The following is a 27,334-nucleotide window of genomic DNA, read 5'->3' as shown; positions in this document are numbered from 1 at the left end:
GTATGAACATGTGGGTGGGCCGTTGGGGTGTATTCAATGTTTGTGTGCGTCTGTATGTTGTGGTTCGTATGTGTATGTTTGTAATTGTTTGGGGGAAAAGTGAATAAATAAAATATAAATGTAATAGAATAATGGAACCTCACCACTCTTGCTAAATAACCTATGGGAATCCCTGTATGATGATCAGCTTGCTCTCCTCTCAACAATGGGCGAACAAGCTTGTGATCTATTTAAATGATTGCTTACCCCTGTTCTCTCTCGCTGTCTTGCAGCACGTGTTACCGTCGACCCACCACCTCCCCACCCACCGCCACCAGCTGAAGTCCCGTAATCAGAACCTCTCACTCTCAGCGGGATGGGGAGTTTCCATGCCAGCTGCCCACCAAAGGGCTACTTGCCAAGCCAGCATCTGGCTCTGGGGGTAACCCTTCACAGACGAGGCCATCCGCTAAACTACTTTAATACTTTCATATTCACGTGTTGTCTCTGTTGTTTATTCAGTTAAGCCTTTTACCTGACTGGACTGATTTAACATTGGTCTCTTACCTGGTCATGGTGAACAGTCTACCACTTTAGTGAGCTCAGTAGTAATGGGCTGGGGATCCCTATTCAATCCCTGCACGGGGCCTGTGTATATCATAAATAATACAAAACAAATACAAAAGGAGTTCAGAATTCTGTTCTCCTTAAATAAACTCTACTTTATCTCCCTTCTTTTGCTCCTATCCTGTCATCTCAGAAAAAATCTACTCATGTCACTAAATGTTCCAATAGCTGAAAATCGGGTTGATCAACAACAACCTAGTTTAGTGGCAGATGATGTAAATGTGTATATGTACTGTACTATATGCCTCTGAAAATGTGTATTGAAAACGGGGTTATAGTACAGAATAAGGGTTCTGCAACAGAACTAAACACAACAGCTAGCCTAGCGTCTGTCTGTCTCAGCCAAAGCTAACAGTACAGTCATCATTTCCAGACACACTCTTTATGGGTCAGGGGTCATCATAATGCTGATTGGTTAAACAATCTGTCCTCGGTTACACCGTTAGAGTGACAATAGCAGAGGTGCATAAAGATGGTTGCCCACATGGACTTACAACAAGTCCTTGTTTTAAGTGTGTGTATGTGTCAGCCAAAATGTTGAAAACAGTCACAATGCTCAAAACAGCTATGGTGCTAAAAACAGCCACAAAATAAAATCTGGATCATAAAAGAGGAATTTATTAATCATTTAAAAATAATAATAATTCTAGAGTATTTTACAGTACACTTCTTGTGCATCACAGCAGGCTGCTGAGAGGAGAACTGCTCATAATAATTGCCGGGAAGGAGAAATTGGAATGGAATCAAACACATAGAAACCATATGTTTGATGTATTTGATACCAATCCACTGATTCCACTCTAGCCATGACCACGAGTCCGTTCTCCAAAATGAAGGTGCCACCAACCTCCTGTATTGTGCATAGTTTCCAGTGTTTGGTTAAGTTGTTGGCTATCATCGAGGGACAAATCAAAAAGCAGGAACCCTGATTTTGTTGACATCATTTCATTAGCTTTGTTTTATCATCACATTTAGTCGTTTTCTAAATAGTTCAGTATGCAGTAGTTACAAATGTATCAGTTTGATTTAGGAACAGTGTAACTATTGAAAAGACAAACACATTCATAATCAACCATTACTTGGAAATGTACCATGTTTCTATCCATAGATCATTCATAGAGCCACTCTATCTCTGGCGTGCATCTTAATAATGTGAAAAAAAGGAAAGGAGACAAGGAAAGGAAGCTCCTTTAGAGTATGTAGATGTGTCCTCACAGCTGACTCCTGTGTTTCAGGTTATTCCTGATCCAGTCAAACAGGTCCGCATGTGTGTGAGCCAACTGTATCACAGCACAGTAGTCAACCAGCAACTCATACAGCTCACCTGAGACAGGGGAGAGGAATCAATCAATCAATCAAACTTGATTTACACGGCAACTAGGAGGATATGATGTTTGACTAAACACAGTGAGGGGAAGGAGGACTTTCAGATCAGGTTCCACCTCCTGCAGTCTAATATTTACTATAGTTATTCACCCACTGTAGTTCTGTGTGTACTAACACATCCACTGTAGTTCTGTGTGTACTAACTCATCCACTGTAGTTCTGTGTGTACTAACTCACCCACTGTAGTTCTGTGTGTACTAACACATCCACTGTAGTTCTGTGTGTACTAACACATCCACTGTAGTTCTGTGTGTACTAACTCATCCACTGTAGTTCTGTGTGTACTAACTCACCCACTGTAGTTCTGTGTGTACTAACACATCCACTGTAGTTCTGTGTGTACTAACACATCCACTGTAGTTCTGTGTGTACTAACTCACCCACTGTAGTTCTGTGTGTACTAACTCATCCACTGTAGTTCTGTGTGTACTAACTCATCCACTGTAGTTCTGTGTGTACTAACTCACCCACTGTAGTTCTGTGTGTACTAACACATCCACTGTAGTTCTGTGTGTACTAACTCACCCACTGTAGTTCTGTGTGTACTAACTCACCACTGTAGTTCTGTGTGTACTAACTCACCCACTGGAGTTCTGTGTGTACTAACTCACCCACTGTAGTTCTGTGTGTACTAACTCACCCACTGTAGTTCTGTGTGTACTACAGTGCCTTGCGAAAGTATTCGGCCCCCTTGAACTTTGCGACCTTTTGCCACATTTCAGGCTTCAAACATAAAGATATAAAACTGTATTTTTTTGTGAAGAATCAACAACAAGTGGGACACAATTATGAAGTGGAACGACATTTATTGGATATTTCAAACTTTTTTAACAAATCAAAAACTGAAGAATTGGGCGTGCAAAATTATTCAGCCCCTTTACTTTCAGTGCAGCAAACTCTCTCCAGAAGTTCAGTGAGGATCTCTGAATGATCCCATGTTGACCTAAATGACTAATGATGATAAATACACCTTTTACACCTGCATTGTTTGCTGTTTGGGGTTTTAGGCTGGGTTTCTGTACAGCACTTTGAGATATCAGCTGATGTACGAAGGGCTATATAAATAAATTTGATTTGATTTGATTTGATTTGAAATACAATCCACCTGTGTGTTATCAAGTCTCCGTATAAATGCACCTGCACTGTGATAGTCTCAGAGTTCCGTTAAAAGCGCAGAGAGCATCATGAAGAACAAGGAACACACCAGGCAGGTCCGAGATACTGTTGTGAAGAAGTTTAAAGCCGGATTTGTTTACAAAAAGATTTCCCAAGCTTTAAACATCCCAAGGAGCACTGTGCAAGCGATAATATTGAAATGGAAGGAGTATCAGACCACTGCAAATCTACCAAGACCTGGCCGTCCCTCTAAACTTTCAGCTCATACAAGGAGAAGACTGATCAGAGATGCAGCCAAGAGGCCCATGATCACTCTGGATGAACTGCAGAGATCTACAGCTGAGGTGGGAGACTTTGTCCATAGGACAACAATCAGTCGTATATTGCACAAATCTGGCCTTTATGGAAGAGTGGCAAGAAGAAAGCCATTTCTTAAAGATATCCATAAAAAGTGTTGTTTAAAGTTTGCCACAAGCCACCTGGGAGACACACCAAACATGTGGAAGAAGGTGCTCTCGTCAGATGAAACCAAAATTGAACTTTTTGGCAACAATGCAAAACGTTATGTTTGGCGTAAAAGCAACACAGCTCATCACCCTGAACACCCTATCCCCACTGTCAAACATGGTGGTGGCAGCATCATGGTTTGGGCCTGCTTTTCTTCAGCAGGGACAGGGAAGATGGTTAAAATTGATGGGAAGATGGATGGAGCCAAATACAGGACCATTCTGGAAGAAAACCTGATGGAGTCTGCAAAAGACCTGAGACTGGGACAGAGATTTGTCTTCCAACAAGACAATGATCCAAAACATAAAGCAAAATAAACAAATAAGCAAAAATAAACATATCCAGGTGTTAGAATGGCCAAGTCAAAGTCCAGACCTGAATCCAATCGAGAATCTGTGGAAAGAACTGAAAACTGCTGTTCACAAATGCTCTCCATCCAACCTCACTGAGCTCGAGCTGTTTTGCAAGGAGGAATGGGAAAAAATGTCAGTCTCTCGATGTGCAAAACTGAGAGAGACATACCCCAAGCGACTTACAGCTGTAATCGCAGCAAAAGGTGGCGCTACAAAGTATTAACTTAAGGGGGCTGAATAATTTTGCACGCCCAATTTTTCAGTTTTTGATTTGTTAAAAAAGTTTGAAATATCCAATAAATGTCGTTCCACTTCATGATTGTGTCCCACTTGTTGTTGACTCTTCACAAAAAAATACAGTTTTATATCTTTATGTTTGAAGCCTGAAATGTGGCAAAAGGTCGCAAAGTTCAAGGGGGCCGAATACTTTCGCAAGGCACTGTAACTCACCCACTGTAGTTCTGTGTGTGAACAGTAGGTGGTACATGTCCTGCAGCTCTCTCTCCAAGAATAAGTTATTGAAAGTGAAGAAGGCCACGCCCCTCTTGGCCTTGGCTGCAGCCATCAGCTGGACCAGAGCTGGGAGGGGAAAAACAACCAATCAGATCACAGAGTCATTTTCTGTGAATTTTCAGAGTGGGTCTATGTGGAATATCCAGTGGGTAGAGTTGAGTTATTGTTTGGGAAGTTAGGAGCCAGGGTCAACAATTAGTGGTACCTTTAACTTAAGGGTCAAGGGTTAGCGGTTAACAGTTAGGGGTACCATTAAGTAAGAGGTTAACAGTTAGGGGTACTTTTAAGTTTGGGGTTAACAGTTAGGGGTACATTTAACTTAAGGGTCAAGGGTTAGCGGTTAACAGTTAGGGGTACCTTTAAGTAAGGGGTTAACAGTTAGGGGTACCTTTAACTTAAGGGTCAAGCGTTAGCGGTTAACAGTTAGGGGTACCTTTAAGTGAGGGGTTAACAGTTAGGGGTACCTTTAAGTTTGGGGTTAGCAGTTAGGGGTACCTTTAAGTAAGGGGTTAACAGTTAGGGGTACCTTTAAGTAAGGTGTTAACAGTTAGGGGTACCTTTAAGTAAGGTGTTAACAGTTAGGGGTACCTTTAAGTAAGGGGTTAACAGTTAGGGGTGCCTTTAAGTAAGGGGTTAACAGTTAGGGGTACCTTTAACTTAAGGGTCAAGGGTTAGCGGTTAACAGTTAGGGGTACCTTTAAGTTTGGGGTTAACAGTTAGGGGTACCTTTAAGTGAGGGGTTAACAGTTAGGGGTACCTTTAACCTCTTGGAACACTAGGGGCAGTATTTCATTTTTGGATGAAAAAACGTTTCCGTGTTAAACAATATATTTTGTCACGAAAAGATGCTCGACTATGCATATAATTGACAGCTTTGGAAAGAAAACACTCTGACGTTTCCAAAACTGCAAAGATATTATCTGTGAGTGCCACAGAACTGATGCTACAGGCGAAACCAAGATGAAACTTCAAACAGGAAGTGAGCCAAATGTTTGAGGCGCTGTTTTCCATTGTCTCCTTATATGGCTGTGAATGCGCCCTGAACGAGCCTACACTTTCTGCCGTTTCCCCAAGGTGTCTGCAGCATTGTGACGTGTTTGTAGGCATATCATTGGAAGATTGGCAATAAGAGACTACATTTACCAGGTGTCCGCCCGGTGTCCTTTGTCGAAATTGGTGCGTAATCTTCAGCTGCAAGCATTCTTCCATGTGATTCAGAGGAGAGAGCAGACTTCCACGAACGATATATCATCGAAGAGATATGTGAAAAACACTGAGGATTGATTCTAAACAACGTTTACCATGTTTCAGTCGATATTATGGAGTTAATTTGGAAAAAAGTTCGCCGTTTTGATGACTGAATTTTCGTTCTTTTTTGGTAGCCAAACGTGATGAACAAAACGGAGCGATTTCTCCTACACAAAGAATCTTTCAGGAAAAACTGAACATTTGCTATTTAACTGAGAGTCTCCTCATTGAAAACATCCGAAGTTCTTCAAAGGTAAATTATTTTATTTGAATGCTTTTCTTGATTTTGTGAAAATGTTGCCCGCTGAATGCTAAGCTAAATGCTACGCTAGCTATCTTACACAAATGCTTGTTTTGCTATGGTTGAAAAGCATATTTTGAAAATCTGAGATGACAGTGTTGTTAACAAAAGGCTAAGCTTGAGAGCTAGCATATTTATTTCATTTTATTTGCGATTTTCATGAATAGTTAACGAATAGTTAACGTTGCGTTATGGTAATGAGCTTGAGGCTGTATTCACGATCCTGGATCCGGGATGGCTTTGGGGTTAACAGTTAGGGGTACCTTTAAGTTTGGGGTTAACAGTTAGGGGTACCTTTAAGTTTGGGGTTAACAGTTAGGGGTACATTTAACTTAAGGGTCAAGGGTTAGCGGGTAACAGTTAGGGGTACCTTTAAGTGAGGGGTTAACAGTTAGAGGTACCTTTAAGTTTGGGGTTAACAGCTAGGGGTACCTTTAAGTAAGGGGTTAACCATTAGGGGTACCTTTAAGTAAGAGGTTAACGGTTAGGGGTACCTTTAAGTAAGGGGTTAACAGTTAGGTGTACCTTTAAGTAAGGGGTTAACAGTTAGGGGTACCTTTAAGTAAGGGGTTAACCGTTAGGGGTACCTTTAAGTAAGAGGTTAACGGTTATGGGTACCTTTAAGTAAGGGGTTAACAGTTAGGTGTACCTTTGAGTAAGGGGTTAACAGTTAGGGGTACCTTTAAGTTTGGGGTTAACAGTTAGGGGTACCTTTAAGTAAGGGGTTAACCGTTAGGGGGTTAACGGTTAGGTGTACCTTTGAGTAAGGTGTTAACAGTTAGGGGTACCTTTAAGTTTGGGGTTAACAGTTAGGGGTACCTTTAAGTTTGGGGTTAACAGTTAGGGGTACATTTAACTTAAGGGTCAAGGGTTAGCGGTTAACAGTTAGGGGTACCTTTAAGTAAGGGGTTAACAGTTAGGGGTACCTTTAAGTAAGGGGTTAACAGTTAGGGGTACCTTTAAGTAAGGGGTTAACAGTTAGGGGTACCTTTAAGTAAGGGGTTAACCGTTAGGGGTACCTTTAAGTAAGAGGTTAACGGTTAGGGGTACCTTTAAGTAAGGGGTTAACAGTTAGGTGTACCTTTGAGTTAGGGGTTAACAGTTAGGGGTACCTTTAAGTTTGGGGTTAACAGTTAGGGGTACCTTTAACGTAAGGGGTTAACCGTTAGGGGTACCTTTAAGTAAGAGGTTAACGGTTAGGGGTACCTTTGAGTAAGGGGTTAACAGTTAGGGGTACCTTTAAGTTTGGGGTTAACAGTTAGGGGTACCTTTAACTTAAGGGTCAAGGGTTAGCGGTTAACAGTTAGGGGTACCTTTAAGTGAGGGGTTAACAGTTAGGGGTACCTTTAAGTTTGGGGTTAACAGTTAGGGGTACCTTTAAGTAAGGGGTTAACAGTTAGGGGTACCTTTAAATAAGGGGTTAACAGTTAGGGTTACCTTTAAGTAAGGGGTTAACAGTTAGGGGAACTTTTAAGTAAGGTGTTAACAGTTAGGGGTACCTTTAAGTAAGGGGTTAACAGTTAGGGGTACCTTTAAGTAAGGGGTTAACAGTTAGGGATACCTTTAAGTAAGGTGTTAACAGTTAGGGGTACCTTTAAGTAAGAGGTTAACGGTTAGGGGTACCTTTAAGTAAGAGGTTAACGGTTAGGGGTACCTTTAAGTAAGGGGTTAACAGTTAGGTGTACCTTTGAGTTAGGGGTTAACAGTTAGGGGTACCTTTAAGTTTGGGGTTAACAGTTAGGGGTACCTTTAACGTACAGGGTTAACCGTTAGGGGTACCTTTAAGTAAGAGGTTAACGGTTAGGGGTACCTTTGAGTAAGGGGTTAACAGTTAGGGGTACCTTTAAGTTTGGGGTTAACAGTTAGGGGTACCTTTAACTTAAGGGTCAAGGGTTAGCGGTTAACAGTTAGGGGTACCTTTAAGTGAGGGGTTAACAGTTAGGGGTACCTTTACGTTTGGGGTTAACAGTTAGGGGTACCTTTAAGTAAGGGGTTAACAGTTAGGGGTACCTTTAAATAAGGGGTTAACAGTTAGGGTTACCTTTAAGTAAGGGGTTAACAGTTAGGGGAACTTTTAAGTAAGGTGTTAACAGTTAGGGGTACCTTTAAGTAAGGGGTTAACAGTTAGGGGTACCTTTAAGTAAGGGGTTAACAGTTAGGGATACCTTTAAGTAAGGTGTTAACAGGTTAACAGTTAGGGGTACCTTTAAGTAAGAGGTTAACGGTTAGGGGTTAGGGGTTACCTGTTAGGGGTTTAAGTAAGGGTTAACAGTTAGGGGTACCTTTAAGTTAAGGGGTTAACAGTTAGGGGTACCTTTAAGTAAGGGGTTAACAGTTAGGGGTACCTTTAAGTTTGGGGTTAAGTTAAGGGGTTAACCGTTAGGGGTACCTTTAAGTAAGAGGTTAACAGTTAGGTACCTTTGAGTAAGGGGTTAACAGTTAGGGGTACCTTTAAGTTTGGGGTTAACAGTTAGGGGTACCTTTAACTTAAGGGTCAAGGGTTAGGGGTTAACAGTTAGGGGTACCTTTAAGTGAGGGTTAACAGTTAGGGGTACCTTTAAGTTTGGGGTTAACAGTTAGGGGTACCTTTAAGTAAGGGGTTAACAGTTAGGGGTACCTTTAAGTAAGGGGTTAACAGTTAGGGAACTTTTAAGGGGTTAACAGTTAGGGGTACCTTTAAGTAAGGGGTTTACCTTTAAGTAAGGGGTTAACAGTTAGGGGTACCTTTTAGGTGTTAACAAGGGGTTAACAGTTAGGGGTACCTTTAAGTAAGGGGTTAACAGTTAGGGTTACCTTTAAGTAAGGGGTTAACAGTTAGGGGTTAGGGGTACCTTTAAGTTTGGGGTTAACAGTTAGGGGTACCTTTAACTTAAGGGTTTTTAAGTAAGGGGTTAACAGTTAGGGGTACCTTTAAGTAAGGGGTTAACAGTTAGGGTACCTTTAAGTAAGAGGTTAACAGTTAGGGGTACCTTTAAGTAAGAGGTTAACGGTTAGGGGTACCTTTAAGTAAGGGGTTAACAGTTAGGGGTACCTTTTAAGTAAGGGGTTAACAGTACCTTTTAGGGGTACCTTTAAGTTTGGGGGTTACCTTTAACTTAAGGGTTAGGGTTAACCGTTAGGGGTACCTTTAAGTAAGGGGTTAGGGGTACCTTTGAGTTAGGGGTTAACAGTTAGGGGTACCTTTAAGTTTGGGGTTAACAGTTAGGGGTACCTTTTTAAGGGTCAAGGGGGTTAACAGTTAGGGGTACCTTTAAGTGAGGGGTTAACAGTTAAGTTTGGGGTTAACCTTTACCTTTAAGTGAGGGTTAACAGTTAGGGGTACCTTTAAAGGGTAAGGGGTTAACAGTTAGGGGTACCTTTAAGTGAGGGGTTAACAGTTAGGGGTACCTTTAAACAGTAAGGGGTTAGGGGTACCTTTAAGTAAGGGGGGTTAACAGTTAGAGGTACCTTTAAGTAAGGGGTTAACAGTTAGGGGTACCTTTAAGTTTGGGGTTAGGGGTACCTTTGAGTAAGGGGTTAACAGTTAGGGGTACCTTTAAGTAAGGGGTTAACAGTTAGGGGTACCTTTGAGTAAGGGGTTAACAGTTAGGGGTACCTTTAAGTAAGGGGTTAACAGTTAGGGGTACCTTTAAGTAAGGGGTTAACAGTTAGGGGTACCTTTAAGTAAGGGGTTAACAATTAGGGGTACCTTTAAGTAAGGGGTTAACAGTTAGGGGTACCTTTAAGTTTGGGGTTAACAGTTAGGGGTACGTTAGGGGTACCTTTAAGTAAGAGGTTAACGGTTAGGGGTACCTTTGAGTAAGGGGTTAACAGTTAGGGGTACCTTTAAGTTTGGGGTTAACAGTTAGGGGTACCTTTAACTTAAGGGTCAAGGGTTAGCGGTTAACAGTTAGGGGTACCTTTAAGTGAGGGGTTAACAGTTAGGGGTACCTTTAAGTTTGGGGTTAACAGTTAGGGGTACCTTTAAGTAAGGGGTTAACAGTTAGGGGTACCTTTAAATAAGGGGTTAACAGTTAGGGTTACCTTTAAGTAAGGGGTTAACAGTCAGGGGAACTTTTAAGTAAGGTGTTAACAGTTAGGGGTACCTTTAAGTAAGGGGTTAACAGTTAGGGGTACCTTTAAGTAAGGGGTTAACAGTTAGGGATACCTTTAAGTAAGGTGTTAACAGTTAGGGGTACCTTTTAAGAGGTTAACGGTTAGGGGTACCTTTAAGTAAGAGGTTAACGGTTAGGGGTACAGTTAGGGGTTAACAGTTAGGTGTACCTTTGAGTTAGGGGTTAACAGTTAGGGTACCTTTAAGTTTGGGGTTAACAGTTAGGGGTACCTTTAACGTAACGGGGTTAACCGTTAGGGGTACCTTTAAGTAAGAGGTTAACGGTTAGGGGTACCTTTGAGTAAGGGGTTACAGTTAGGGGTACCTTTAAGTTTGGGGTTAACAGTTAGGGGTTCAAGGGTTAGCGGTTAACAGTTAGGGGTACCTTTAAGTGAGGGGTTAACAGTTAGGGGTACCTTTACGTTTGGGGTTAACAGTTAGGGGAACTTTTAAGTAAGGTGTTAACAGTTAGGGGTACCTTTAAGTAAGGGGTTAACAGTTAGGGGTACCTTTAAGTAAGGGGTTAACAGTTAGGGATACCTTTAAGTAAGGTGTTAACAGTTAGGGGTACCTTTAAGTAAGAGGTTAACGGTTAGGGGTACCTTTAAGTAAGAGGTTAACGGTTAGGGGTACCTTTAAGTAAGGGGTTAACAGTTAGGTGTACCTTTAAGTAAGGGGTTAACAGTTAGGGGTACCTTTAAGTAAGGGGTTAACTGTTAGGGGTACCTTTAAGTAAGAGGTTAACAGTTAGGGGTACCTTTAACTTAAGGGTCAAGGGTTAGCGGTTAACCGTTAGGGGTACCTTTAAGTAAGAGGTTAACGGTTAGGGGTACCTTTGAGTAAGGGGTTAACAGTTAGGGGTACCTTTAAGTTTGGGGTTAACAGTTAGGGGTACCTTTAACTTAAGGGTCAAGGGTTAGCAGTTAACAGTTAGGGGTACCTTTAAGTGAGGGGTTAACAGTTAGGGGTACCTTTAAGTTTGGGGTTAACAGTTAGGGGTACCTTTAAGTGAGGGGTTAACAGTTAGGGGTACCTTTAACTTAAGGGTCAAGGGTTAGCGGTTAACAGTTAGGGGTACCTTTAAGTGAGGGGTTAACAGTTAGGGGTACCTTTAAGTGAGGGGTTAACAGTTCGGGTTACCTTTAAGTAAGGGGTTAACAGTTAGGCGTGCCTTTAAGTAAGGGGTTAACAGTTAGGGGTACCTTTAAGTAAGGGGTTAACAGTTAGAGGTACCTTTAAGTAAGGGGTTAACAGGTAGGGGTACCTTTAAGTTTGGGGTTAACAGTTAGGGGTACCTTTGAGTAAGGGGTTAACAGTTAGGGGTACCTTTAAGTAAGGGGTTAACAGTTAGGGGTACCTTTGAGTAAGGGGTTAACAGTTAGGGGTACCTTTAAGTAAGGGGTTAACAGTTAGGCGTGCCTTTAAGTAAGGGGTTAACAGTTAGGGGTACCTTTAAGTAAGGGGTTAACAATTAGGGGTACCTTTAAGTAAGGGGTTAACAGTTAGGGGTACCTTTAAGTTTGGGGTTAACAGTTAGGGGTACCTTTAAGTAAGGGGTTAACAGTTAGGGGTACCTTTGAGTAAGGGGTTAACAGTTAGGGGTACCTTTAAGTTTGGGGTCTCCATTGAAGGCTCCGCAGCCCCAGTTTCCCGTGGCGATGTCAGGAAGGAAGTCTGGGTAAGTGTTGTCATCTGCCTTAAAGCCACAGTACGCCTGAGGGAGGATATTACAGGACACCACCGACATCAGATTTATCTCCAGCCCTGCTCTAGCTGATTCTACTAATCAGCTGTAATCTGGCCCCTACAGGAGAGGAGGGTTGGTTCTCACCTTGTTGAGTTCCCTGGTGACCTGTTTCATGTTGTACTGTTCTCTCTGGTGTCTGAAGTGGAGAGCATCCATGGCCACAATCTGTCTGTGTAGCCTCTGCCACTCATCCCTGCAAACACAGGCAGAGCAATCATGGACTTTAGTGTGTGAGTGAGTGAGTGAGTGAGTGAGTGAGTGAGTGAGTGAGTGAGTGAGTGAGTGAGTGTGTTCACCTCTCAATGTCGTCTCTGTGAGGCCCTTCCCACTTAAAAGTGTCACTGTAGCCACTGTACTGACTGAACTGTTGAGAACCTACAGCGAGAGAGAGAGAGAAAATGTAACGGAGAGAAAGGGAGAGGAGGAGAGATGATATAACCTGTGATCACACACACACACACACACACACACACACACACACACACACACACACACACACACACACACACACACACACACACACACACACACACACACACACACACACACACACACACACACACACACACACACACACACACACACACACACACACACACACACACACACGCACACACGTACACACACACACACCTGTGATGAAGAGACACTCATTGTCTCCTAGTTTCTCAGTGAAGAGTCGAGATACGATGAGTTCAGGGTTCATCAGGAACAGAATCTCCTCTTGAACCAGACCTGAGCCCAACACTCCACCTCCTATCATGTTACAGGCAAAGTCTGCCTGCAACACACACACACACACACACACACACACACACACACACACACACACACACACACACACACACACACACACACACACACACACACACACACACACACACACACACACACACACACACACACAGACACACACACACACAAATTCACAAACACACACACATACAGCATTACACACACACACACACACACACACACACACACACACACACACACACACACACACACACACACACACACACACACACACACACACACACACACACACAAATTCACAAACACACACACATACAGCATTACACACACACACACACACACACACACACACACACACACACACACACACACACACACACACACACACACACACACACACACACTTAGCATTACACACTCACAAATTTGCACACACACACATACAGCATTACACACACACTTAGCATTACACACTCACAAATTTGCACACACACACATAGCATTACACACTCACAAATTTGCACACACACACACATAGCATTACACACACACACACACACACACACACACACACACACACACACACACACACACACACACACACACACACACACACACACACACACACACACACACACACACACACACACACACACACACACACACACACACACAGTGTTACACACACAAGCCAGTAGATGTCACCAACCTGTAACATCCCTGCTCCCTGTTCCTCTATGCAGCCTGCTGAGGTAACGTGGAGTTTAGGAACAGTCTCCTTACAACTGACACACAGAGAAAGACAAGAGGGGACATATTACGTTTGTGTGTGTGTGTGTGTGTGTGTCTGTGTGTGTGTGTAATGCTGTGTGTGTGTGTCTGTGTGTGTGTGTGTGTGTGTGTGTGTGTGTGTGTGTGTGTGTGTGTGTGTGTGTGTGTGTGTGTGTGTGTGTGTGTGTGTGTGTGTGTGTGTGTGTGTGTGTGTGTGTGTCTGTAATGCTGTGTGTGTGTGTCTGTGTCTGTGTGTGTGTGTGCGTGTGCGTGTGCGTGTGTGTACCTCCCCCAGTTGGGCATGTCTCTGTCTCTGATGTAGCGCCTCTCAAAGGTCACCAGTCCACAGGGCCTGGTCGCTGTCATGGCAACAACAAGGGTCAAAGTTCATACAGGTAAACCTGGTTCCCACAGCAACTATTATCAGAGGGTATTCCTCATCGACACTCATCAGACTGTCTTAAATAGGTTCCTTTAACCTACATATTACACTCATTCTGTACACTACAGTACACTACAGCACTTGTATTCCAGTCATTATAGTGACTATAGTAGTGTGTGGTAGTAACGTACCTGGGTCTGTGACAGTGTGGAAGTAATGAAGGAGGGCTCTCAGCTTCTCTCTCTTCCTCTCAGACCACTTTTCAAACAGACTGACAACACAGAGAGATAGAGTGGTCACATGTTATCATCTGTTGAAGTTGGAATACTTTGTGTTTGTCTCTATGTGTGTGGTTCCTCAGTGGAGTTTGTTGTGTGTGTTCTGACCTGTTAAAGTTGATGGTGGGGTAGTTGTGGTACTCTGCTCTGGGGTTGGGAGAGTTGCGGTGGGGGAAGGTGCAGTAGAAGGCGTTGGCCAGCAGACAAGCTATCTGTCTCTGGGACAACGTGATGGACTGAGTCTGGCCCTTGTGGAGTAGAGGGATAGCCTACACACACACACACACACACACACACACACACACACACACACACACACACACACACACACACACACACACACACACACACACACACACACACACACACACACACACACACACACACACACACACACACACACACACACACACACACACACACACACAACACACACACTTAACAGACTGAGTAGAGAACACACATTCAGTACCTCTACAATCTGTACCCTACATAGTGCACTACCTCTGTACCCTAAATAGTACACTCTCTGTACCCAACATAGTACACTCTCTGTACCCTACATAGTACACTTTCTGTACCCTACATAGTATACTATCTCTGTACCCTACATAGTACACTCTCTGTACCCTACATAGTACATTATCTCTGTACCCTACATAGTGCACTCTCTGTACCCTACATAGTACACTCTCTGAACCCTACATAGTGCACAACCTCTGTATCCTAAATAGTGCACTACCTCTGTACCCTACATAGTACACTATCTCTGTACCCTACATAGTACACTCTCGGTACCCTACATAGCCTACTATCTCTGTACCCTACATAGTACACTCTCTGTACCCGACATAGTGCACTATCTCTGTACCCTACATAGTATACTATCTCTGTACCCTACATAGTACACTAACTCTGTACCCTACATAGTACACTCTCTGTACCCTACATAGTACACTCTCTGTACCCTACATAGTGCACTACCTCCGTACCCTACATAGTACACTATCTATGTACCCTACATAGTATACTATCTCTGTACCCTACATAGTACACTCTCTGTACCCTACATAGTGCACTATCTCTGTACCCTACATAGTACACTATCTCTGTACCCGACATAGTACACTCTCTGTACCCGACATAGTGCACTATCTCTGTACCCTACATAGTACACTCTATGTATCCTACATACTGCACTAACTCTGTACCCTACATAGTACACTATCTCTGTACCCTACATAGTACACTACCTCTGTACCCTACATAGTATACGATCTCTGTACCCTACATAGTACACTCTCTGTACCCTACATAGTACACTACCTCTGTACCCTACATAGTACACTACCTCTGTACCCTACATAGTACACTACTTCTGTACCCTACATAGTACACTACCTCTGTACCCTACATAGTACACTATCTCTGTACCCTACATAGTACACTATCTCTGTACCCTACATAGTACACTACCTCTGTACCCTAAATAGTACACATAGTACACCCCTACATAGAATTATACCTCTGTACCATAGTACATCATTCAGTTCCTATGTTGTTACCTTCTTGATATAGTGAGGCAGGCTGGAGGCCAGCTCTGCTATCTTCGGAAAAACAGACGTGTAGTATTTCTCTTCTTTGGGTGATTTCTAGAGGAGAGAAGGAGAATATATCATTGTAAAGTAGTTGTTTTGGTCCTGGATGCTGATTTGTTGATTGCAGGGAGTTATTCACCCCAATCCCCGGGTAATACCTGTTCCTTTTGAAATATCAATGTACATCCACTGTCCCACAGCCCAGCCAGGCAATTTATAAACTTAATCTCCCATGGAAAAAATATCAAGACATTATTTTCCCATGCTACTATGCTTGCATTTTGTTTTCAACAGCTGTGGTTTGTCTTAACCTTGCTGCCTGCCTCTCCAACTTGTAATGGATATATCAAAATAAATGGCAATAGAAACAAACGTAAAACAAAAATGAAAATGGACATAGTTGGCTGTCATTTCAGCTGCTTGATGAGATTGTGTGTTAGCTTTAGCACTCTAGTATATCAGATTCACTTTAGCCGACATCCGCATAATGGTTATTTTGACGGTGTCGGAGGTGGAACTGCGTTAGAGCTGTCTAATGCACAAGTGGTTCCTTGCATTATACATAAAAAGGACATTGACAATGGCTGCATGGAGTCACATAAAAAAGAGCACGAAGAGCTTTTCGTGAAGAGCATTTTGTATTGTTCTGTATGTAAATCAGAGTCAACCATTTAATATGATAAGTTATGTTACAAAAACGAAAGTAGGGTGGTTGGTCAGGGTGCATGGGTGTGTGTATAATGAGAACATCTAGCAACCCAAAGGTTGCGAGTTCAAATCTCATCACGGACAACTTTAGCACTTTAGCTAACCCTGCACCTAAACTTAACCCTTACCCCTAGCCTAGGTAACGTTAGCGAGCTAGCTAACAACACCTAGCCACCTAGCTAGAATTCGTAACATATCATATGTCTTGAAAATTCATAACATATTGTACATTTAGAAAATTCGTCAAATTTAATAAGAATAGTTATTTGTAACATACAGCCTCATTATGGTTATTTTATTGTTGCACTTTTATTTTTTTACTTTAGTTTATTTAGTCAATATTTTCTTACCCTTATTTTTCTTGAAACTGCATTGTATGTTAAGGGCTTGTAAAGTAAGCATTTTACAGTTTACAACTGATGTATTTGGCACATGTGACAAATAAAATTTGATTTGATACAAAATGGGTGAAGGACATCCACAAATTAATACATACCATATGAAACGTAACATATCATACTAAATGGAGTGTCTTGGATTTACCTACAGAATAATACGAAATACACTGAGATCAGGTTGCAATCCCAAGCAGCCTTGTTTTGGAACACTGGAATATGTGAGATCTAATCTACACCTCAATTAGGATAATAGAAATCCAAAACATTTTGTTGAATGAGTTTTCAGTTTGAGCGTAATTGTTACTATACAGACTACACTTTCTCGTTCTGAATGCGAGTAAGATGGGTGTGACAATGACCACAAGAGCAGTTGCTCATCAATTTGATGGCTTCAACCCAGTTCCACCTCCAACACCGCCAAAACATCTGATTGAATCTAGGCCTTAGTTGGTTAGCTAGCAAAGGAGAAGTAGCTAGCCTTCATGGCAACCTTTTTGCTTAGAACATTTGGATTGGACGACCAGCTTGTTTGGTAAGCAACTTCAGAATCTCAGAACTAACTGGATTTTGCCCGCACTATAATGTCTGGTGGAAAAATGAAATAAAAAACATCTACTTATTAAAATAACTTTTTCAATGAAAACATGTCATTCGTCTTTGTTGGTAACCGTTTTACAAAAGCAATAAGGCCCTCGAACCCGGGAATTATTAGGATTTACACCCTCCTTGTCACGCCTTGGTCATTGTATTTTGTGTTTTTGGTATATGTTTAGGTAGGCCAGGGTGTGACATGGGTTTATATGTTGTGTTTCGTATTGGGGTTTGTATTAATTGGGATTGTGTATGATTAGGGGTGTGTCTAGTTAGGCTTGGCTGCCTGAGGCGATTCCCAATTGGAGTCAGGTGATTCTCGTTGTCTCGGATTGGGAACCGTATTTAGGTAGCCTGAGTGCGCGTTGTATTTTACATTTACATTTACATTTAAGTCATTTAGCAGACGCTCTTATCCAGAGCGACTTACAAATTGGTGCATTCACCTTATGACATCCAGTGGAACAGCCACTTTACAATAGTGCATCTACATATTTTAAGGGGGGGTGAGAAGGATTACTTTATCCTATCCTAGGTATTCCTTAAAGAGGTGGGGTTTCAGGTGTCTCCGGAAGGTGGTGATTGATTCCGCTGTCCTGGCGTCGTGAGGGAGTTTGTTCCACCATTGGGGAGCCAGAGCAGCGAACAGTTTTGACTGGGCTGAGCGGGAACTGTACTTCCTCAGTGGTAGGGAGGCGAGCAGGCCAGAGGTGGATGAACGCAGTGCCCTTATTTGGGTGTAGGGCCTGATCAGAGCCTGGAGGTACTGAGGTGCCGTTCCCCTCACAGCTCCGTAGGCAAGCACCATGGTCTTGTAGCGGATGCGAGCTTCAACTGGAAGCCAGTGGAGAGAGTGGAGGAGCGGGGTGACGTGAGAGAACTTGGGAAGGTTGAACACCAGACGGGCTGCGGCGTTCTGGATGAGTTGTAGGGGTTTAATGGCACAGGCAGGGAGCCCAGCCAACAGCGAGTTGCAGTAATCCAGACGGGAGATGACAAGTGCCTGGATTAGGACCTGTGCCGCTTCCTGTGTGAGGCAGGGTCGTACTCTGCGGATGTTGTAGAGCATGAACCTACAGGAACGGGCCACCGCCTTGATGTTAGTTGAGAACGACAGGGTGTTGTCCAGGATCACGCCAAGGTTCTTAGCGCTCTGGGAGGAGGACACAATGGAGTTGTCAACCGTGATGGCGAGATCATGGAACGGGCAGTCCTTCCCCGGGAGGAAGAGCAGCTCCGTCTTGCCGAAGTTCAGCTTGAGGTGGTGATCCGTCATCCACACTGATATGTCTGCCAGACATGCAGAGATGCGATTCGCCACCTGGTCATCAGAAGGGGGAAAGGAGAAGATTAATTGTGTGTCGTCTGCATAGCAATGATAGGAGAGACCATGTGAGGTTATGACAGAGCCAAGTGACTTGGTGTATAGCGAGAATAGGAGAGGGCCTAGAACAGAGCCCTGGGGGACACCAGTGGTGAGAGCGCATGGTGAGGAGACAGATTCTCGCCACGCCACCTGGTAGGAGCGACCTGTCAGGTAGGACGCAATCCAAGCGTGGGCCACGCCGGAGATGCTCAACTCGGAGAGGGTGGAGAGGAGGATCTGATGGTTCACAGTATCGAAGGCAGCCGATAGGTCTAGAAGGATGAGAGCAGAGGAGAGAGAGTTAGCTTTAGCGGTGCGGAGCGCCTCCGTGATACAGAGAAGAGCAGTCTCAGTTGAATGACTAGTCTTGAAACCTGACTGATTTGGATCAAGAAGGTCATTCTGAGAGAGATAGCGGGAGAGCTGACCAAGGACGGCACGTTCAAGAGTTTTGGAGAGAAAAGAAAGAAGGGATACTGGTCTGTAGTTGTTGACATCGGAGGGATCGAGTGTAGGTTTTTTCAGAAGGGGTGCAACTCTCGCTCTCTTGAAGACGGAAGGGACGTAGCCAGCGGTCAGGGATAAGTTGATGAGCGATTTTGTGGGTGATTGTTCCTGTCTTAGTGTTGTAGTCACCTGATAGGCTGTAATTAGTTCACGGTCCGTTTGTTGTTTTCTTATATTCTGTTAATTCATGTACCGCGATTTATCTTCATTAAAGTCATGAATAACCTACACGCTGCATTTCGGTCAGACTCTCTTCATTCAACAGACGAACGACGTTACACTCCTAAGGGCTGTTTTAACACCACTAGAGTTAATTCACAGTGAAGTGGTAACTGACCTGAACAAAGGTATGCAGGGCATCAAAGGACCATTGATTTTCATACTTTGGGTTGTATTTCTTTATGGCTTTCTAAGTGGAGAGAAACATGTAGATCATTGTTAAACAGTACTGGTCAAACATGCTAACCCCTACCTTAACTGTTACCCTAAACCCAGGTTAAACTGAGGGGGCATGTTAGGAAATGTTAGGATAATGGAGGCATGTTAGGAAATGTTAGGATGATGGATTCATGTCAGGAAATGTTAGAATGATGGATTCATGTTAAGAAATGTTAGGATGATGAAGGCATGTTAGGAAATGTTAGGATGATGGAGGCGTGTTAGGAAATGTTAGGATAATGGAGGCGTGTTAGGAAATGTTAGGATAATGGAGGCATGTTAGGATAATGGATTCATGTTAGGAAATGTTCGGATAATGGAGGTGTGTTAGGAAATGTTAGGATGATGGAGGCGTGTTAGGAAATGTTAGGATAATGGAGGCGTGTTAGGAAATGTTAGGATGATGGAGGCGTGTTAGGAAATGTTAGGATAATGGAGGCGTGTTAGGAAATGTTAGGAAAATGGAGGCGTGTGTGTGTGTCGTACCTCTACGTCACCCACTGATGCAGTGGTCTTATTGGCCAGACTCTCCAGCTGTTTAGAGACCACCTTCCACCGACTTCCCTCAGAGCTGGTTACCTGGGAAAAGTCAATCAACCAACTAACCAATCAATCAACCAACTAACCAATCAATCAACCAACTAACCAATCAACCAACTAACCAATCAACTACCTTACCACTCAACTCAACCAACTAACAAATCAATAATTCAGCCACCAAACCAATCAATCAATTAACCAATCAACCAAACAATCGACAAATAATGTATAAATGAAACAGTAAATGAATGAATCAATGAACCCACCCATACAGTCTTGATGAGGCTTTCTGGTGAGCAGGGCATCTTAACAAAGTCACTGTGCCACACATGACGTCCAGAATGAGGTTTTAATGTCCTTTCATGGGGGAACTCATTCACCTGAATAGGGAGGTAGACAGACATGAATGATCTGTTAGAGACAGCAATGATTTCAACACACATTTTCTGGTGTAAAGATCCAGTTCACTCTCAGACGCTTTAAAAACTATATTTTTCATTGAGCTAGACTCTTAACTATCTCACTCTACCTCCTCCTCCTCATTCTCTCCATAATCACAAACAAAGAAAGACACCACAGTTATTCAGACCAGACAGAGCGATGCCAGAGAGTCTTACATCTATGAGGACGTTGTGAGTTCTGCTGAAGGACAGCGGCTCCAGCTCCTTGTGACACTCAGGGACTTTCTTCAGCTGAGAGAGATAGCAGCACGACCTCTTCTCCTCCTCACCCCTCACTCCTTCTCTTGTTCCGTCCCTCTTGTTTTCCCACCCTATATCCATCGCTTCTTCCCTCACCCCCTCCATCTCTCTTTCAGTTGTTCCATCCCTCTCTCCTACCCTTGCTCCATCCATTTCAACTTCCCTCCCGCCATCCCTCTTTTTCTCACTTTCCATTTCCTTATGTTTCTGTCTTTCTTCCTCTTTCTTCCTTTCTCCATCTCCTTCTCTCTCACTGTCTGCGTGCAGTGATTTGGCGACCGGAGTGTTGTCAACTTCGACCAAGTTTCCAACAGGGATCTCGCGGTGTTTGACCTCCTGACCCCTGTCCTTGTCATCCATGGGGTCGTCTTGCTGCAAAGCAGCTTTCGTCTGGGAGCTGTGGTTGTTATGACATGCTATCCCTATAGAGAGACAGAGAGACAGGAGGACACAGGATGACAATTTAATGCTGTATTTGATAGCTGTAGGACCTTCAATAAGAATACGTTAATGTTATTATAATCAGTCGATCAAACTTGAATTGTCTCCAGAGGGAAATTTGGTTTGTGAGCAACGGTAACATGATTGAAATAGTTAATTCGATAGTTGAGAAGGGTAATAGATTTTCTATTTAAGTAAAGGGCTTCATTAACACAGACAGCCCAATTCCGATCTTTTGCACAATTATTGACAAACAATCTGATATGATCTGATTGGTCAAAAGACAAAATAATTTGGCAAAAGATCAGATTTCTGGCACCTGTATAACTCGCAGATTTAGTATTTCCAACCCACCTGTAGTGGAGATCTTGGTCCATTCTCCTTTAAGGAGGTCTTCTACTTTCACTCTCAGCTCAGACACAGACTTATTCACATCTCCAAAGTACTGAAGAGGACAGACAATGATGCTGGGCATGTCTGAAGATACACTGGGACTGGAGAGAGATTGATAACTCTGGACAGAGAGAGAGAGAAAGAGATTTATATTACTGTAACTTCATATTCATATCATGTATAGGCCTAACAAGGCTGTATAGTCACCTGAAGGAAATGGATGTGATCCTCTGTGTGTGAGAGTTTCTCCAGCTCAGCATCTCTCCTCCTCAGCTCAACTAGCTCCTGTTTCAGTGGCTCCAGTAGACCTTGAGCACGACTCACTTCAGCCTTCTCCTGAGCTCTGATCAGCTCCTTCACCTCAGAGCGCCTTTCCTCCATGGAGCGGATCAGTTCAGCAAAGATCCTCTCACTGTCATCCACTGCTGCATTTGCAGAACGCTGTTAGGAGAGAGAGAGAGAGAGAGAGAGAGAGAGAGAGAGAGAGAGAGAGAGAGAGAGAGAGAGAGAGAGAGAGAGAGAGAGAGAGAGAGAGAGAGAGAGAGAGAGAGAGAGAGAGGGAATTGTATGAGTGAGTGCTGTGTAGAGTTAGATATCCTCGTTTTCATTTCACGTTTCCTTTTCTTGGTGGTATCTTTTTTCGTTCTTCCTCTGCATGATTAAGGTTATCATTATTTTTATTTTGATGTTGTGGTAGAATTAAGTATATTGTTTTTCGTGTCGAAATTACCCTGGCTTTGGTGGGGACCCACATGGGGACGCTGTGCCTGTCATTTCGGCACGGCTTTAGGTGTGTTACTGAAGCTACTGTCACTGTGGAGGAGTTTCTGGTCGCCGTAGGAGAGAATGTTGCTTATGCCACAGGAGTCGGAGGGTTATAAAAATGGAGGGTTATAAAAGGGAATTTTGAGTCCTTGAGACCATGGTGGTAGGTTGGGAAGGCCCACATACGATTGATTGTTTTGTCAAAAGTATACTGCCCTGTCTCGTATTGGAGTTAAAGAGACTATCAGGGCCCTTGAACAGGACATCAAATCTATTGAGTTGAAGTTGCTCACTCAGAATGACCCCGGACTAGTTATGAACTTACAGGACAAGAGACATGAACTGAGGTCGATTTTACATGAAAGAGTGAAGGGTGCCTTGATTAGGTCTCCTTTTGCTACCCTCAAGGATATAGATGCTCCTAGCGCTTAAAAAAAACAACCTAGGACAGTTGACAATGCAACGTAAACAGATGGTCTGCCTTCGTCTCCCTGATGGGAAGATGACCACGGATGACAGTGAAATGCGCCAACATGCGTGAATTTTTACTCTGCCCTCTATAAGGCGGAGGATTGTGATTCTTTGTGTACTGAACAGTTGTTACACGGTCTTCCTCAATTGGGACCAGAGCAGTGAGTTGCTTTGGACTCAGACTTTACTCTGCAGGAGCTGTCCACAGCAGTTATGCAGCTGTCAACAGGCCGAGCCTCTAGCATCGATGGTTTACCATCTGAGTTCTATAAGCACTTTTGGGGGTCTATTGGGGAGGATTTTTATGAAGTGGTGTGTGAATCTTTTCATGAGGGTGTTAAGGTTCTCTCAAACGCTTTAAAGTTGTATGAGGGGGCCTCCTCAGCTAGAGTCAATTGGGAAAAGAGTGAATCGCTGTGGGCAGGACAAATTCAGACGGGGTCCGCTCCACGGTTACCAGGGGGGCTTCAGACTGGGTCTGCTCCACGGTTACCAGGGGAGCTTCAGACTGGGTCCGCTCCACGGTTACCAGGGGGGCTTCAGACCGGGGCCTGCTCCACGGTTACCAGGGGGGCTTCAGACTGGGTCCGCTCCACGGTTACCAGGGGGGCTTTAGACTGGGTCTGCTCCACGGTTACCAGGGGGCTTCAGACTGGGTCCGCTCCACGGTTACCAGGGGGCTTCAGACTGGGTACGCTCCACGGTTACCAGGGGGCCTTCAGACTGGGTCCGCTCCACGGTTACCAGGGGGCTTCAGACCGGGGCCTGCTCCACGGTTACCAGGGGGCTTCAGACTGGGTCCGCTCCACGGTTACCAGGGGGCTTTAGACTGGGTCTGCTCCACGGTTACCAGGGGGCTTCAGACTGGGTACGCTCCACGGTTACCAGGGGGCCTTCAGACTGGGTCCGCTCCACGGTTACCAGGGGGCTTCAGACCGGGGCCTGCTCCACGGTTACCAGGGGGCTTCAGACTGGGTCCGCTCCACGGTTACCAGGGGGCTTCAGACCGGGGTCTGCTCCACGGTTACCAGGGGGCTTCAGACTGGGTCCGCTCCACGGTTACCAGGGGGCTTCAGACTGGGTCCGCTCCACGGTTACCAGGGGGCTTCAGACCGGGGTCTGCTCCACGGTTACCAGGGGGCTTCAGACTGGGTCCGCTCCACGGTTACCAGGGGGCTTCAGACTGGGTCCGCTCCACGGTTACCAGGGGGCTTCAGACTGGGTCCGCTCCACGGTTACCAGGGGTGCTTCAGACCGGGGTCTGCTCCACGGTTACCAGGGGGCTTCAGACTGGATCCGCTCCACGGTTACCAGGGGGGCTTCAGACTGGGTCCGCTCCACGGTTACCAGGGGGGCTTCAGACGGGGTCCGCTCCACGGTTACCAGGGGGGCTTCAGACTGGGTCCGCTCCACGGTTTCCAGGGGGGCTTCAGACTGGGTCCGCTCCACGATTACCAGGGGGGATTCAGTGGGGAAGAGATGGGATGAAGACTTTGGTTTTTTTTCTAGGCTCTGATGTATTTCAGAAAAAGAACTGGGAGGGTGTAGTGGAGAAGGTGTGTGCCAGATCGTCAATGTGTAAATGGGTTCTACCCCAGCAGTCTTATAGGGAAAGGGTCCTGGTAGCTAATAATCTTGCTGCCTCTACCCTTGTGGCACAGACTAATGATTTTACAGCCACCGGGGGGGTCTGATACAAGAGCTTCAGAGGACCCTTGTCAATTTCTTCTGGTCTGGACAACACTGGATTAAAGCTGCAGCCCTGTACCTGCCACTGCACAAGGGTGGGCAAGGCCTGGTGGACATTTCTTCCAGGATCATGGCTTTCCCAGTTCAAGCAGCCCAGAGACTGTTGTCCAGTGACGGTTCTAGCTGGGTTGACAACAGCCTATACATTGATGAGGAGAGCGGGCTGTTTGGGCATAGATAAGCTGTTGGGCCCAGGTGCATCCCCAAAAGGCTGTTGGCGGTCTTTATACAAACTGCCTATTGAAAAGAGGACAGCTGACCTACAATGGAGGATAATACATGGCGCCATAGCCACCAATATGCATCTGGTACACCTGGATCCGACAGTTGGGGAAGGGTGTCCATTCTGAAACTCTGGCACATCTGTTTTTACAGTGACCCAGGTGGGTCGGGTTGATTGACCTGATCACTTCTTGGTGCTTTGGGAGAGGTGTTCTCTTCCCAACTTTTTATATTAAAGTACAGGTTTAGTCGAGGGGTATAGTTATTTTGCTTAATTTTATGTTAGGGGCAGCTAAATTAGCAATATGGAAGACCCGAAAGAACAGTATTGGGGGACAGGGGTCTGTGGATGTGGTGGGAATGTTGGCAGCGAGACTGAGGGTTGAGTTTGCCTATTACAAACTGGTTAACAATATTGATCTGTTTGAGTATATGGGGTATTAAGAGTCTGTTGTGTTTAGTTACTGTGGAGGAGGATTTGGTGTTGTGTTTTTAATTGATGTGTAACTATGGTTTTGTATTAGTTTTTATTGTGTTGTGGGTTCCCAGACCCAATAAAGATGATTTTAAACTCAAAACTCTCTCTCTCTCGCTCTCACTTGACTGGAGGAGGGAAGTGAAATGGTGCATCTCTTCTGGTCAATAATAATAATCACCTTAAGAGACTCCACAGCCTGTTGGCACTCCTTCAGCACCTTCTCTCTCTCCTGGACATTCTGCTGACTCATCCCCAGCTGACTCTGTGGAGAAACACTCTTTATTGAGCTATGTGTCCAATAAGTCACAGTAACTAAGAGAATAGAGATGAATCTTGAGAAAGTCCCTTTGGAAAACTATGATCTATGTTGTTTGTTAAAAAAGGCCAGCCATCTCAACCCATTTTCTCACCTTCATAACCTGTCAATCACTTAGCAAACAGTTACTACACAGTTGAATGATTATAGTTTTTACAGTACACAACACGAATCAGAGAGACTGAACATTGGGCTCATTAAAGCTCATTCAGAATGAGTTTTTTTTACTTTAGAAAATGTTCATATCCAGAGTGACTTAGATGAGCAATTGGGGTCAAGTGCTTTGCTCAAAGGCGCACTGACAGATTTTTCACCTCGTCGGCTCGGGGATTCAAACCAGCAACCTTTCAACGCTATTAACCAGTAGGCTACCTGCCACCCGTATTCATAATTCTTCTGCTGTGGATAGATGTAATTTGAATAACTATGTTTATTTCTCTCTCCTCTTAAACCAACCTTCCTACTTTGTCTTTATTTCTGTGTTTATCAGAGTTACCAACAAGTTGTTCTGGCCTTACCTGTATCTCAGTCCTCTCTGCTGCAGCTGACACTGTATCATGGCCTTTATGTTCATCCATCACACAATGATAACAGATGCACTGTTGATCGGTACGACAGTAAACCTCCAGCGGTTGTTCATGATGAGAGCAGATCTTCTCCTGTAGTTGTGCGGTGGCTTTCACCAGCTTGTGTTTCTTTAGTCCAGGAACATCATAGTGAGGCTGGAGATGAGTCTCACAGTAAGACACTGTCTTCTTCAGTGTCTCCACCACCTCAGCCAACATGTTATTTTTCCCTAGAGTAGGCCTTGGAGTGAAGGTCTGATTGCACTGAGGACAACTGTAGATGCCCTGATCGTCCTGATCCCAGTACCCCTCAATACAACTTCTACAGTAACTGTGTCCACAGGGAATAGCCACTGGCTCCTTCAGTAGATCCAGACAGACAGAACAACAGAACTTGTCCTGGTCCAGTAGAATTCCCTTCTGAGCCATTTAGACTGTTGTTGTTCACTCTCACACAGACAGACGACAGAGAGACTCGGATCAGTTTCGTTTCCTCAGAAGATAATTTGTGGGAAGGACTTCCTGGTTCTGCTAGGGTGTAGTTAAAGAAACAGAGGGAGGAGGGGAGAGAGAGAGAAATAAACAAGAGAAAAGTTGTGTGTGTGGGGGGGGGGGGGGGACAAGAGAAAAGGTGTGTGTGTGTGGGGGGGCATGTGGATAAGGTATAACCTCCTCTCTGCTACAGTCTTTATGCCTGTCATCTCCTCACAGTGATGATCTCAGGGAGCTGGTATGTAGTGAGATCTCATGCAACAACAGACCACAAGACCACCAGCCCAACCCAAGACGCAGTCTCGCAGCCACACACACACGCACGCACGCGCACACGCACACACACAGGCAGACGCAGTCGCAGACAAAAGTCATAGTAATAAATCAAATTGCATTTATCACATGCTTCCTAAAGAACAGGTGTGGACTAGCAGTGAAATGTTTACTCAGGGGCCCTTCTCAACAATGCAGAGAGTCAGAAGTTTACATACACTTAGGTTGGAATCACTAAAACTTGTTTTTCAACCACTCCACAAA

General features: G+C 44.3%; 1 protein-coding gene across 1 annotated transcript; it reads right to left on the bottom strand.

Moving 5' to 3' along the window:
- Positions 1 to 1,202: 1,202 nt before the first annotated feature.
- On the bottom strand, positions 1,203 to 26,798 carry LOC123989355 (poly(ADP-ribose) glycohydrolase-like). The gene is made up of 19 exons (XM_046290304.1): positions 26,258 to 26,798; positions 25,602 to 25,685; positions 21,946 to 22,179; positions 21,700 to 21,859; positions 20,821 to 21,326; positions 20,470 to 20,583; positions 20,150 to 20,242; positions 19,563 to 19,634; positions 15,623 to 15,709; positions 14,166 to 14,326; positions 13,971 to 14,050; positions 13,684 to 13,756; positions 13,336 to 13,411; positions 12,504 to 12,651; positions 12,167 to 12,245; positions 11,955 to 12,063; positions 11,729 to 11,837; positions 4,419 to 4,547; positions 1,203 to 1,930 (listed from the first exon to the last, which is right to left on the bottom strand). Exons 1-19 carry the CDS (start codon positions 26,732 to 26,734, stop codon positions 1,818 to 1,820), a joined length of 2,904 nt encoding a protein of 967 aa, XP_046146260.1. The 5' UTR covers positions 26,735 to 26,798; the 3' UTR covers positions 1,203 to 1,817.
- Between the last annotated feature and the right edge of the window lie 536 nt (positions 26,799 to 27,334).

This window comes from Oncorhynchus gorbuscha, linkage group LG11, assembly GCF_021184085.1.
Source record: "Oncorhynchus gorbuscha isolate QuinsamMale2020 ecotype Even-year linkage group LG11, OgorEven_v1.0, whole genome shotgun sequence".
Classification (NCBI taxonomy): Eukaryota; Metazoa; Chordata; class Actinopteri; order Salmoniformes; family Salmonidae; genus Oncorhynchus; species Oncorhynchus gorbuscha.
This window is presented reverse-complemented; position numbering and strand designations above follow the sequence as displayed.

Excerpts from the sequence above, each read along its gene's own strand:
- LOC123989355 (XM_046290304.1), bottom strand. The coding sequence starts at position 26,734 with ATGGCTCAGAAGGGAATTCTACTGGACCAGGACAAGTTCTGTTGTTCT. Across the intron at positions 20,584-20,820 it reads CTCACAACGTCCTCATAGAT|GTGAATGAGTTCCCCCATGA; the intron begins GTAAGACTCTCT and ends CTCCCTATTCAG. Across the intron at positions 15,710-19,562 it reads CCCTGCATACCTTTGTTCAG|AAATCACCCAAAGAAGAGAA; the intron begins GTCAGTTACCAC and ends TCTCTCCTCTAG.